The sequence below is a fragment of the Gopherus evgoodei genome, chromosome 3 (genome assembly GCF_007399415.2).
Source record: "Gopherus evgoodei ecotype Sinaloan lineage chromosome 3, rGopEvg1_v1.p, whole genome shotgun sequence".
Lineage (NCBI taxonomy): Eukaryota > Metazoa > Chordata > Testudines > Testudinidae > Gopherus > Gopherus evgoodei.
This window is the reverse complement of record NC_044324.1, coordinates 218572775-218585888: the sequence shown is the minus strand read 5'-3', so window position 1 is coordinate 218585888 and position 13114 is coordinate 218572775. Positions and strand designations below refer to the sequence as shown.

The window sequence follows — 13114 nt, the reverse complement described above, 5'->3', positions numbered from 1 at the left end:
TCCGGAGACTCGGCCTTACAGCTAGAGCAATTTTTAGTCCATCCCGACAGGGAACACATAAATTCCATCAAAGTCACTTAGGGTATGTCTACACTACGCAGTTGTCGCCAAAACTTTTGTCTTTTGTGGGTACTTTAAAAAGCCCCCTCACAAAAGCCAAAAGTTTTGCCAACACAAGCGGCAGTGTGAACGCAGTTTTGTTGGCAGGAGCGCTCTCCTGCCGACAAGGCTTATGCCTCTCGAGGGGCTGGAAGTATTTTGTCAGCAAAAGTGCTGACAAAATACCACAAGAGCGTTCACACTTGCTGACTTTTAGTGACAAGCCTGTGTCGACACAGCCTTGTCGCTAAAAGCTCTGTGGTATAGACATGCCAGGTGGAGAGACCTGGGACAGACAGAGGCACAACACGGCATCAAAGTCAATGGAACTTGATTAGTTGCATTGCTAAAGGGGGGCTAAAGTCGTGGTGAAGGCACGGTGACAAAGCAGAGCCGTTGGTGAGCACTGCTGCTGCCAATGCTGTCCTATGGCTAAACAGAGCACTTCGTTCTCCAGGGCTGCCAGTCCAGGACCTTGAACAAGCACTAAATAAACGAACAAGTAATTTCTCACAAGGCTTAACAAGCTCCCTGCAGAAAAGGTCACATATCAGGCTGTGACCTGATGCCCACCCTGGTTTCTGACAATATATTCCCATAGCCTGGAGTCCACTGACTACAGCCACACATCAGGGTTAGGATCAGAGTCACTCCAGAGGTGTGGAGGACGAATACTCTTTTGGTTTCATTGTATGCGCCTTTAAGTTTGCTTTGAGTTTCTTGGTTCAAATTAACCCAAAGTTCAGCTGACACCTTTTTATGCTGCTCCAGCAACAATAAAGGGGCCTTAAAGGAGGTGGAAAACTGGAGCCTCCCCAGCCAGCAGAGAGCTGGCAGAAAGACCTTGCTCCCAACTGCCCACCCAGTCATGGGGGAGGGATCAGAGACATGTCAGGGACATGGCCAGAATGCACTTTGCTACAGCTATTCTCTGCTTCCAGTGTCCCATAGTGGGCCATGGGCAGAGGTCATGTGGGGTGGGGGGGGACATGCAGGGCCATGTGCCTCCCCCAACATTTGCAGCTTGGCTTGTACTGAGCATGCTCACACAGATTGAGCATGCTCAGTAACACTGCTGAAGCCAGCTGCCCTCACTCTGCCCTCCTCCCCCATCCCCCCACTATTGGCAAGCACGGGTTGTCTCTGGCCATGGGAAGCAGAGTGTAATTTAGATCAGCCCTGAGGTTGTTCTAACTTACACCCTGGGCCTGTTGGACCCTTGCATGGGCCCAGAATAAAGGGAGTTCAAATGGCATACAGTAATTTAGCCACTTTTCTCCTCCAACCCCACCCAAGTGCAGGAACGGTGTAACCAAGCATCAGCTTGTAAGTCACTTTTCACAGTAAGCTCTCTGAGACAGGGACTTTGTATTTGTACACTGCCCAGTACAATGGGGCCTCATGCTTGGCTGGCTCTTATATACAATCATAATAAACATGATTAATAATAAATAATAATAAATAATCAGGCTCAGAGCCCTCCTCTGGCCCACGGTGGTCAAAAAGGCAGTGGAACTCAGCTAGCCTTTCTGTAAAAGCAGCCTGAATTTTGGATTCATAACAAGGCACGGAACCTGACAAAGCTTGCCAGCTTGGCCTTCACTCAGAGTTCATTCTGAACCCGCAGCATGGCTTGAGTTAGAGCAAAACTCTCAAAAGGCCCTGTCCTGCAGCCCTTAATCATGTGAGTGGCTCGGTTTGCTTGGATGAGCCTACTCACATGAGTAAGGGCTGCAGAACTGGGCCCAGCATTTCCTAACCACAGTTCCGAAACCACAGACAATTAAAACAATCCTGGGGGGTAGAGTTTTCCCCCTTTTCTCCTGTACACAGGGCCAACACCCAACAGTCAGGACTCAGAAACCTGCCCCAAAACACTGGAATCATCGCAAGCTGAAGGAAAGTGTCACACTCCTCCCCTCTCCCATAAAACACGCGTAAGAGTCAGGCTCATGAGCAAGGGGAAAAAATCCCAAGTGCAGGATTTTGGAACCTCTCTCTCCAGGGGAGTCTTAGAAATAATACACATTGCTAAAGGTAATGAGACACTTCTAAAATTCTCCCTAACCTCCAAGCCACTGCACAGAGCACAGCAGATCCTGGGTGCGCTCAGTTACGCTCCAACACCACAGACGTGGGTTTGATATGCCTCACACCAGTGTGACTCCACTGACTCCTGATTTAACCCCGGCCTGAGCGGGGAGCCAGGCACCCCAGCTACACATTTATTTCTGGGCACAGAAAATGCATGTTGTGACTTTGGATTCCCATCCATTTGCACGGAATGCATCTTGGAAGTTCCACACAACTGCCTAGGGGAGAATATGATGCATGGGAACACACTTTATACAATACTTGTAAGCCCTAGTAAGAAAATACAGCCACAAGTGATGGATGCACTTTTTTAAATTCATACATCATTTTTCTTCCATGATACATCAATACTACCTAACTTTTATATAATATTTTTCATCAGTTGATCTCAAAGTACTTTACAGAGGAGGTCAGTATCATTTCCCCATTTAACAGGTGGGGAAACTGAGGCACAGAGAGGGACTGTGACTTGTCCCAGGTCTCCTTGCAGATGAGTGGCAACACCAGGAATAGAATTCAGGTCCCCTGAGTCCCAGTTCAGTCCTCTAGGCAGTAGGCCACACACAGTAAAGATAGTTACCCTTGGTTACCAGTCTCCCCAAATCCTTTCCTAGGGACAGCTTGCAAACCTCAGCTATTCTCTAGCCTAGTCTCCTAAAACTCTTCTAGGTAGACTGAAATACTTACATGCAAACACAGAGAGAGAAACTAGACTCAGTCCAAATCTTAGAAACGAACAGTGAATATTTACATTTGTAGTGGGGAAGTGTTAGGGACAGAAACTCATTTCACATTTTTTTGGGCTTCAGGGGTGTTGTAAAAATCTTGTCCTGTCAGGCTGATCTACACAGTCCTATGAGCTCTCTGTCAGTTCTGCCAGCTCTCTCTGGCAAAGAGTCCCATGGTGCTGTCTCAGGCAACAGCGCTGCTGAAGTCTCGGGGGAAAGGTGGGTGAAAAGAACAGCTAGGAAAACTGAGAAAAGCAGAAGAGATCAAAGGAGAAAATGTAAAGCAAGGGAAAAAATGAACATGTATTAAATAGGGCTTAGATGATTCAAACATTGTGTTGTTTTAGTATTGTCATACTTGGATCTAAAAGGCATTATGAGAATTGAGGCTGCTTCCATGTCTCCATTTCAACCCCAGGTCAGCTGGGTACTTAAGCACTTGCGTAACTTTAAGCAGATGAATAATCCCAGTGACGTCATTGAGACTAATGTATTTAAAGTCAGACACACCTGCTTAAATACTTCACCGAGTTAGGGCCTCCGTCCTTAATTAAAAATCTTACATTAACTTTATATTAAACAGACACTATAAACAGGGCTAGGCTGAAATCATCTTACTCACAATGGAGTAGGCTACAATGGAGCTACTTACGGTATAACGTATGAGTCAACACAAGGGTGCTAAGGGTGCTATAATCTAGCCCATTGCTTGTGTCTGGTCCCATTTTCCACATAATTGTACAACTTTTGCACAGATTAAAAAATCATTACAAAGTAATATGTAGAAATTCCACCACATACAATCAAGTGAAAACATATAGCTATTATGAGTCGGTGGAATTAGGGGCATAAGTCCCACTGGAAAGTCGATGGGATTTGTGTTCCTCAGTCACTTGGGAGCTTTTGAAAATCCCACCTATTGTGACCTGCATGCACAATGTAATTGTGCCCAGCTCCATCTTGCCACCTTGCTGATGTATACATGGTGGTGCATGTGTGACGCTCAATGCTCTTTCTCATTTCTCAGATCAGTTTTCAAGTAATACTGACTAAAGATGATGCTAGACACTCACCAAAACTGAATGAAGGCAAAAACAGGGTCAGCGGTGACAAAATTTATTAGTACCCAGTGCAGAACATTCTGAACAATTTAAACAAAGTATGGTCATGCTTCTTTTCTATCTCAGTACAGATCTCTACAGCATGTTCTGCCTTTGTTCCACATATGGAGTTCCCATTGAGATCAGTGGGAAAACTGTGCGTTCAACCAATGCAAAATATGCAACAGAAATCCACACTACAGATCAGAGAGAAGTTTGCCCTACATTTCCACTTTAAAATAGACTTGGTATTCCCCTTTTCCACATGATCTAATAACTGCTGTGTAGTAATGCTGTGCAATATTAAGGAGCTGCTACGTTCCATCTCAGAGGTGGCTGCATTTCAGTCATGTTAGGTTATGCAACTGATATGGAGAGAGGGTAAATCCTGGTTACTTTGAAGTCAATGGTAAAGCTCTCAAAGCAAAGGAGAACTTTGGGATTTTTCTGTAAGAAAGTCATTTATAAAAGTGGAAGATATCTGCATGTATTTATATTGAAGATGTTTTTGGTCTTTTCTGATCCTATATTGATCTCTCAAAGTAGAAAGAGCAATGAATATGTTTAAGAAGAAATAGCTCTAATTAAAAAATAATACGAGCAAAGAAACATTTAAATAGTTTAGGGGCATTAAGTCCAAAAATTACAACAACCCTCCAAAACATGGCTGTACACATAATAAATAACATACTGAATTCAACCATTATTCAGGCTGTTTACAACCTTTCCTAAATACCACAAACTACCTAGTTCTTTACTTTATACAGTTAAACACTATGAACATTAATGTTTCCATAGGACCAAATTTAAGCCATTGTACTGCACTTAAAGAAAAATAGCCTTGCACAGTTTTTGCTTACACCAGCATATTTTAAATGCAAATATTAATCACGTCTTACAGCTTGATAAGAATATTGTGTGGTATTTTCACACTCCAGTTGTTTTTATAGCTGGTTGAAAAAATGAACCAGAAGGTGGTCAATGAACAGCTGAAATTGAATGTCACTCCTCCAGAAATCATTTCAATACAAAATGGCACTCTGAGCTGCTTCAAATTTCTAACAAATCCTCTAGCATATGATCATAATTGCCCCAGCTTTCCTGCAGGTTTCAAAAGCCCACTGACTGCAGTGCCATCTATTTCACTCTCGGAAAACCAAACATTTCATTATTTCCCACCCATTATCTCCCATTTCATTATCTCCCTTGAAAAAAGTATACAGTGTTACTCTATAACTCACTGAACACAACTGCATGAACTGTAATCATAATAGTCAACGCATGAATTGACATGGAATTTCTTTTATCTAAAGGTGGGTAAAATGCTGCAAACTGACTGTCATCTCATTAAGACCAACTGCACAGAGAGGATTAAATAAGTCTAATTGAATACCTTTTCAGCTGGAACTATACAACTGCAGCTCAACTGAACACAATTATATCCGCAACTCATGCAAATGCACTCAGAAAGTTTCTCTCCTGTCACATCAGTGCAAACATGTCACATTCACAACATCCCCATGTGGCAATCAATGTTGACAAGTGAACTCATGGAACTAGTAAAACATATGGAGAAGATCACATTTTAAAATAAATTAATAGAGAAGTCAGCTTGACAACTGAATACTTTACGTTTCACGGTCACCTTGTGATTAAAGCAAAGGCTGTTCAAATCAAATGAAGCTGCCAAAGCAGAAGTATGAACATTCATTTTAAATGACAATCAAACAAGGTTTTAGATTTGTCTCTTAATAGGGATTTTTAAAGCACCTTAAATATTATGTATGCAATTCTAACCTTATGTTGTATCAGAGAGATGTTATTTTTAAAGAGCACTAATTTTCTTCTTAACGTAGTCAATATGTATTCACCAATTATGGAATTTAAGAGATTGGTTTAAGAGAATTCAAGAGAGTGGTTGAATGCACAGTTCTTCTGGAAAGCTGGGTTTTAGCCTGCTTAGATCACAAGCGAAATGAGTACAGTGATCTCAGCCCAGGTAGTTTCCTCTGCACATCTGACTACCCCATTTTTCCATGACTGGTTATGTCATCTCAGGCAGGGCCCAGGACTGGGAAGTGTGAGGAGTGGGATTGTGCTGGTGCTCAGATCTGAGGCTGTGGAAATTGAAAAGGCCCTGAGCTTAAAGTGGATGGTCAATCTCACTGAGGACTGCAGAAATTCAAAACCAGATTTGAAAAAGGCACATACAAAGCAAAATGTGAACATTCCCACCGCACCACAAGCAAAAGTGATGGGATCTCACTGATACTAATCTAAACTGGAGGAATGGAAAGCAACGTCTAAGCCATGCCAAAAAGTTGCCTTTTATTCGTGATTGTTACTTTCCCAGCAAGTGAGGAGTGTTAATGGATATAGCATAAGGTGAAGTTATATTCTATGTAGAGGAATGTGAAAGATGTTGTCCATCTTTTCACTGTGCTGTAGGAAACCCAGCTGGTTATGTGCACAGCTACAGCGGTGGAGGTAAGTGCAGGAGACAGAATGTTATATATAAACATATTTATGGAGTGAGACCAGCTACTACAACTTTTCCTCACTTTCTTTCACAGGTGTCATGATAGAGGTCACTTCAGCAGCGCACCTGCCAGGACATGACCTTGATTAGCGAATATCTTTAGATATTCGGCACGACTCAGCTGTAGGAGCTGGTCTCCAAGTAGGTGACAGTGACTTCTTGCAGATCACCAAGAGCCCGAGCAGTGCTGACTGCACAGCTCCAGAGCTAACACATATCCACGCACACAAAGGCAAGAGAAAATGGATTTGATCGAACACTTGAACAGCCGCGGATCACCAGGACCCTTCTCTTGGGATACCTGCCTCTGAAATGGCCCCCCGGGGAGCAGAACACCTCGGCTGAACTCCCTTCCCGTCCCCCCCGGAGGGATAATCGATGGCCGCGCTAGGGACTCACCGGATTGCCCAGCCCAGCTGGAGAGGGAAGCCAGGAGCAGCGCGAGCGAGCCCCCGAGGCAGAGCTGAGCCAGCAGCAGCTCCCTCCTTCTGCGAGCCTGGCTCCGGTGCCGCTTCCCGGGCTGCAGCGGCAGCATCTCCGGCCGGGAGAACCGAGCCCCGGCCACCGCCGCCGGGACTGGCTGCCGCCGCTTCTCCTTCGCCGCCTCCATGGGCTCCCTCGCGGCTGGCGCAGGCAGGGGACGGGGGGCTGCGGGGCGCGCTGGGGGCGCGGAGCTCCAAGGGGGAACCCCCGGCTCGGCTCGGCTCGGCGCGGCGAGCGCGGCGCAGGAGGCTGCCTGGCCCCTAGTCCATGCCGCGCCGGGCTGGAGGGGCAGCGGCCCGGGGAGCGGCGGCGGCAGCGGGCGGTGCCATGGATGGGGAGCCCCAGCCGAGCCCCCAGCCTGTGTGCAGCCGCCTGCTCAGCCAGCCCGGCGAGGGGCGGAGGAGGGAGACACACACGGGCAGGGGAGGGGGAGGCGGCCAGGAGCCACCCGACGCTTTCCGATCCGCCCCGAGTGCCTTCGGCGCGGTCCCCCCCCCCACCTTCCCCAGGCTTGGGCGGGCGGCCCGAAGCTGCTCCCCCCGGAGCCCCGGCCCTGCCCCAGGGGAGCCGCGCTGCAGCGAGGGGCGCCCCTCCCGGCTGGTCCCCGGGCACTGGGGCGGAGGAGTGGGGGGGGGGGCCGGGAGAGGTCCCCCATACACCACCGCCGCCCCACACAGCCAGGCTGGGCTGCTCCAGGCACCCCAACCCAGCCAGCTTCTCCCCTGGCGGGGGCGGCCCAGAGCTCCCAATAGTATCAGGGTCATGACAATATTAGGGGCTTTGTCTTATATAATCCCCCTCCCCCCGCTGAAAAAAGTGTCCCAATTTTTCACACTTGCTGTCTGGTACCTAGGGCGGCCTGCCCTGAACACTGTCTGAACCAAAGGGGGTCCCATGCCACCCTGCACTCCCCAGGGGACTACAGGGTGAAATGGGGCTCCTGGGCTCCTCCAAGCCAATCAGAACCGATGAGCCTCCCACCATCCAGTCAGTAGGAGTCAGGTGCTTGGCCCCTCTGCTGCTCTGTCCCCCCAGTTCACAGGACCCTGGACTGTGTTTCCAAGCCCATCCTTAACTGCCCACAGTGCATGGGAAACCTGGCCTTATAATCACAGGACCTGGCTCTCACACCCCTGCTAATACATCCATACTACACTACACTGACCTGGAGACTCAGGGCTGTAGGCTGAACTGTGTCCACATTGCAAAATAACAGGCCTTGGCCCCAAGTCCTGGCTGAACTCAGGCTCTGACCACCCCCACCTCCCCCAGCAAGGTTCTAGGAGCTGGGGCCTTTGTGCTTGCTGACTTGAGTGAGACCAGTTTGTGTGTGAAGGGAAATTGAGCTTGGGTTCAAACCAGCAATGGAGCCTGGCCGGATTTAGGGTGCAGTGTAAACACACCCTAACAGACAGGCCTCCAACAGGTCCTGTAACTAAAACCCTGGGCTGGGAGTAGAGAGCTAGTTCTGGCCCTGCTTTTGTGACCCATTTCCTGTGGGGCCTCGGCCATGTGTCAGGTAACTGCTCTATCCCTCATTCTGCCCATCTCTATAATGGGCAGAGCAAGACTTTCCTGCCTCATAGAGGTATAGTCCCTCAGCTTCAGCAGTGTGTATAAAGCATGCTTGGGAGGTGCCCTACAAATGCAAATATTCGTTATTTAGTCTTAGAGCAGGTTATCTCACTTTGATAAGATTATACTCCGCAGCCAAATAAACTGCACATAGACCCCACTACCCTGTCTATTTAAACGGCTGGTACACAGTTCTCTAACCAAACACTCCCATTTCCAAACACTCAGGCTTTGTCTATTTGAGCATGTTGCTTCAAATCTCCCCCCAGCACAGCACCCCCAGTGGTCACACCAGCGAGAGCACTAGCGCAAACTGCTGCATTTTAACCACTCCGCTTCTCAGCAGGTCGAGTTAGACAGCGCTCTGGTGATAAACCTGACGGCCAGACTCCACTAGCACTCAAGCCAATACAACCGCCGGGGGTTGCTACATCACAGGTAATGCAATGGTGGAGGAGTTTGAGAAAAATGCCATTGTAGATAAGCTTTACTGTTTCCCAGTGGCTTTAGTGGGCTGTGAATCAAGGTCTCAAAAGAGCTGAAATGGCCTGAATCTTTCCATTCCTCTCTCTTTTTTATTACCACCCAGCACCTAGAAGCTACAGCTGAAATCAAGGCAGTGTACAAATCCACTGTAAGAACAGCTCCTGACTCAAAGAGTTTACAGTCCAATCCACCAAGGGAGAATTATTATCCTCATGTTACAGATCAGGGACTGCGCCACTATGAGTGCACAGATCCCCAAATCACACACATGGGCACAGAAAACAATTCCTTCTCTCATTCTTTCCCACTGACAGTCTGGCGATAGCCTAGTTATGTAACCTGGAGCCATGGGAAAACCTTAGTTGTGGTCATTAAAAGAAAAGGTTTAGGATCATATACAGTGTTCTCTTCTGCATGAACATGTCCTCTGCAATCACCATGGGCTGGTGTAGTAAGTGAAAAGAAATCTCCAAAATATTTCACATATTTCCAAATATTTCACAACTAATATGCCCTGATACAATCCACAGAATGACACACATGATCATAGAAAGCTCTTTTTGGCTTCCAGCTGACACAGCTTTGAGGTATGTCACACAGACAACACTAAAGAGGGTAGCACTGAGATATTTTCCCTAAATTTCAACATAATTATTCAGTGTCTGGAAACTCTGAACATTTTACCATAAGTTTCCTCACAAAAATTGTTTTCCCACCTCCACTGTTTATGCATACAGTTTTATTATTGTAGGGTGGCTCTTGAGCGCTAATCTGGAGGTATTTTATACTAGGAAAAGAGGCAGGCATTTTCAAGATAGCCTAAGTAATTTAGGAGCTTGAGTCCCACTGACTTTATAGACTCATAGACTCTAGGACTGGAAGGGACCTCGAGAGGTCATCGAGTCCAGTCCCCTGCCCTCATGGCAGGACCAAATACTGTCTAGACCATCCCTAATAGACATTTATCTAACCTACTCTTAAATATCTCCAGAGATGGAGATTCCACAACTTCCCTAGGCAATCTGTTCCAGTGTTTAACTACCCTGACAGTTAGGAACTTTTTCCTAATGTCCAACCTAAATCTCCCTGGCTGCAGTTTAAGCCCATTGCTTCTTGTTCTATCATTGGAGGCTAAGGTGAATAAGTTTTCTCCCTCCTCCTGATGACACCCTTTTAGATACCTGAAAACTGCTATCAGGTCCCCTCTCAGTCTTCTCTTTTCCAAACTAAACAAACCCAGTTCCTTCAGCCTTCCTTCATAGGTCATGTTCTCAAGACCGTTAATCATTCTTGTTGCTCTTCTCTGGACCCTCTCCAATTTCTCCACATCTTTCTTGAAATGCGGTGCCCAGAACTGGACACAATACTCCAGTTGAGGCCTAACCAGCGCAGAGTAAAGTGGAAGAATGACTTCTTGTGTCTTGTTTACGACACACGACTTTCACATGGGACTCGTGTTCCTGACAGAACTGAAGCACCAGCCTCCAAGCCTTGTCAATGCTATTTTCATTCACACAACCCTGGTATTCCTACGCATCTTCCTCTCAGCTGGAGCTACATGGTCAGCGAGCACTAACCAGAGCAGGAAAAAACACAGACTCTGCAAAACATCGGAATTGCCTAATGATCAGATGGAGGGAAGGACATAATGAAATGAAGAAAACAAAGTTGTGTCAGTTACATCAAGCTCATCTCAGGTCATGCCTCTTGAGCCCGCTCCACTCTGCTGCTCACAGAAAGATTCAATTCAACCTGAAATTTTGGCAGGCTTCCTGGGAAGCAGCAGAGCAGGGTTGAAGGGGAGCTTATGAAAAAGAGAGTTCCGTGTAACTAACCTATAACTAGGGGGCCTGCTAGTCAGTGGCTTAATAGCATATTAGTCCTGATGGTCTATTAAATAGACGGATACACTTCCTTGTCGGAGACAGAAGAGAATTCCGTCTTCTCTCCCACTGATAATTGAGTATGTGGGTGGAGCAGGCTTTGAACTCAGCTGTCAGCATGAATGAAGCAGAAGGGAGAGAAATGTCAATGGCGGTTACTCTTTTGAAAGAAAAGCTGCTTTTTTTGTCTTCTGGAGCATGGCACATGAATAAACAACATAGAAGGCATAAGCCAGGGTTGGGGCAAACACTATTCTTCATATATTCCTAGATGTATACCTCCTCTTCTCCTTTCTTCCTTTCACTCCTGCTTCTCATTTAGTTTTTATTATAGTTACTCCCAAGGAGTAACCTCTAGGGGGCAGTAGGTACTTTTGGTTATCCAAGATTTGCATGGCTCAGGGAGTTATAGAGACTTTTACCACTAGGTCAACTGTCAAATCCAAGCTAAAATTGTTGATGCATCTGATGGGCCGTGCAGTGGCTTCTGTGAAATGAGTTTAGTGGTCTCAGTCCAGTTCCCAGTGTGTCCATGTTGCCAAAAGGAACCAGTGTATTTGGCCTAACTGGCAGCAGAAAGGCCAAGGAGTGAATAGCCGTGGAGACTGAACTATCTTCTCACCCCTTAAGGATGCTCCTTTCATGTCAGCATTAAGGAACTTTAAGTACTACTACCCCTTGTGCTGGGACTATGGTCTGGAAAAATGTAGCACAGATTTCAGCCTGTGAAGAAAATGTTACATTTTTCTTGCTCTTTGGCTAGGTTTCGTCTTATAATTGTTATATGTATAAGCAGGCAAAATTCTTCTATCCTTCTACCACAAGGGTAAAGCTCACCTGTTAGAAAACAGAGCTTTCCTGGGCACTGGTCCAAGACTGTCAAATGAGCTTCCCCAGGAACTAAGGACTATCATAAACCTTACCACTCTCCACTCTGAGTGAAGGGTGCATCCCTTCAATTCCTTCTCCAACATCAACACAGCGCAGCATGGACATTTAAACAAAAACAAACCCTACCAAAACAAAACATTGCACCGCACATGCAACTCTCTTCCAGAAAAAAGGAAGAGAGAAAGAACAAACTACATGTGACAGAGGTTAGTCACATGGTTTCACATACGACTGGAAGGTGTTCATATTATAGAGGTGAGCATGGTATAAGTGCCTATATCGAATGAAATACATTTTTTCTAGAGGCTACAGAGAGCAAACAAAGTCACAGTGCCAGCTTTGAAGAGTATACAAACTAGACTAAAGAAGACACAACCAGCAAAGGCCATAAAGGCAAGGAAGGGGGAAGGGAGTGCACTGATGATATTACACCCAGTTACTCATTAAGACATGCATAAATTAGAAACTCAGTGACAACAGATGGACTGCAGCTATATCTGAGTGGTATCTGCGAGAATTGAAACGGCCATGGGGTCAGCCTCCAAAGAAGTGGAATGATTTCCTAACGAGATATGGACAAGCATGGCAAAGGATGGTCAGAGTGAGAGAAGATTGGAAGATGTGTTGTGATCGGCTCAGTCTTAACTGATGAAGGACCGACAGTCTATGCAAGTCTACGCAAATTAGAGATAGTGGAAAAATGAAAAACTAATTTTGAAAAAAAAAAAGTTTTTGTTTCTAATTTGGAATTTTTTGTGAATTTTTACCTACACAATTTTTTTTATTAAAAGCATTGTCAAATTGTGATGATCATGTCAATAATGTTCTCTCTTAAAATGTTCAGTAGAAAAAAATGATCTTTTTTTTGAAAATCAAAAAATGTCAAGTTTTTGTGAAAAACTTCATTTTTGGGGGAAAAAAACCACCCACTTTTCAATGCCAAAATAATGCGTTTGACAAATTTCAACCCGTTCTAGTGGAAACCTTGTTGGATCAGTTACTTTTTCCCCTTAATGTTATTTTACTCCACCTCAGGTGAGCACCTGGTAGTGAGGAGGGCTCAGGTCAGCCCTGCATAGTGTCCTGCTTTCCCTTTGAGAAATGTGGTCACCCTAGTTCTGTGGTTTGTGATGTGCAGGAGGTCAGACTAGATGATCACGATGGTCCTTTCTGGCCTTAAAGTCTCTGAGTCTATGTAATGTGGATGACTACACAGTGGGCAGAGCAGCAGGGAAT

The 13114-nt window shown here is 46.0% G+C and overlaps 1 protein-coding gene across 2 annotated transcripts in view; it reads right to left on the bottom strand.

Annotated features, from left to right (window-relative positions):
- The window catches only part of SLC24A3 (solute carrier family 24 member 3), a 355771-nt gene extending 348602 nt beyond the window's left edge, over nucleotides 1–7169 (bottom strand). For both annotated transcript variants that reach the window (XM_030558108.1, XM_030558109.1), the window contains exon 1: nucleotides 6960–7169. In XM_030558108.1, coding sequence (XP_030413968.1) covers nucleotides 6960–7095 — 136 coding nt within the window. In that variant the 5' untranslated portion in view covers nucleotides 7096–7169. The remainder of the gene's footprint in view (nucleotides 1–6959) is intronic.
- Between the last annotated feature and the right edge of the window lie 5945 nt (nucleotides 7170–13114).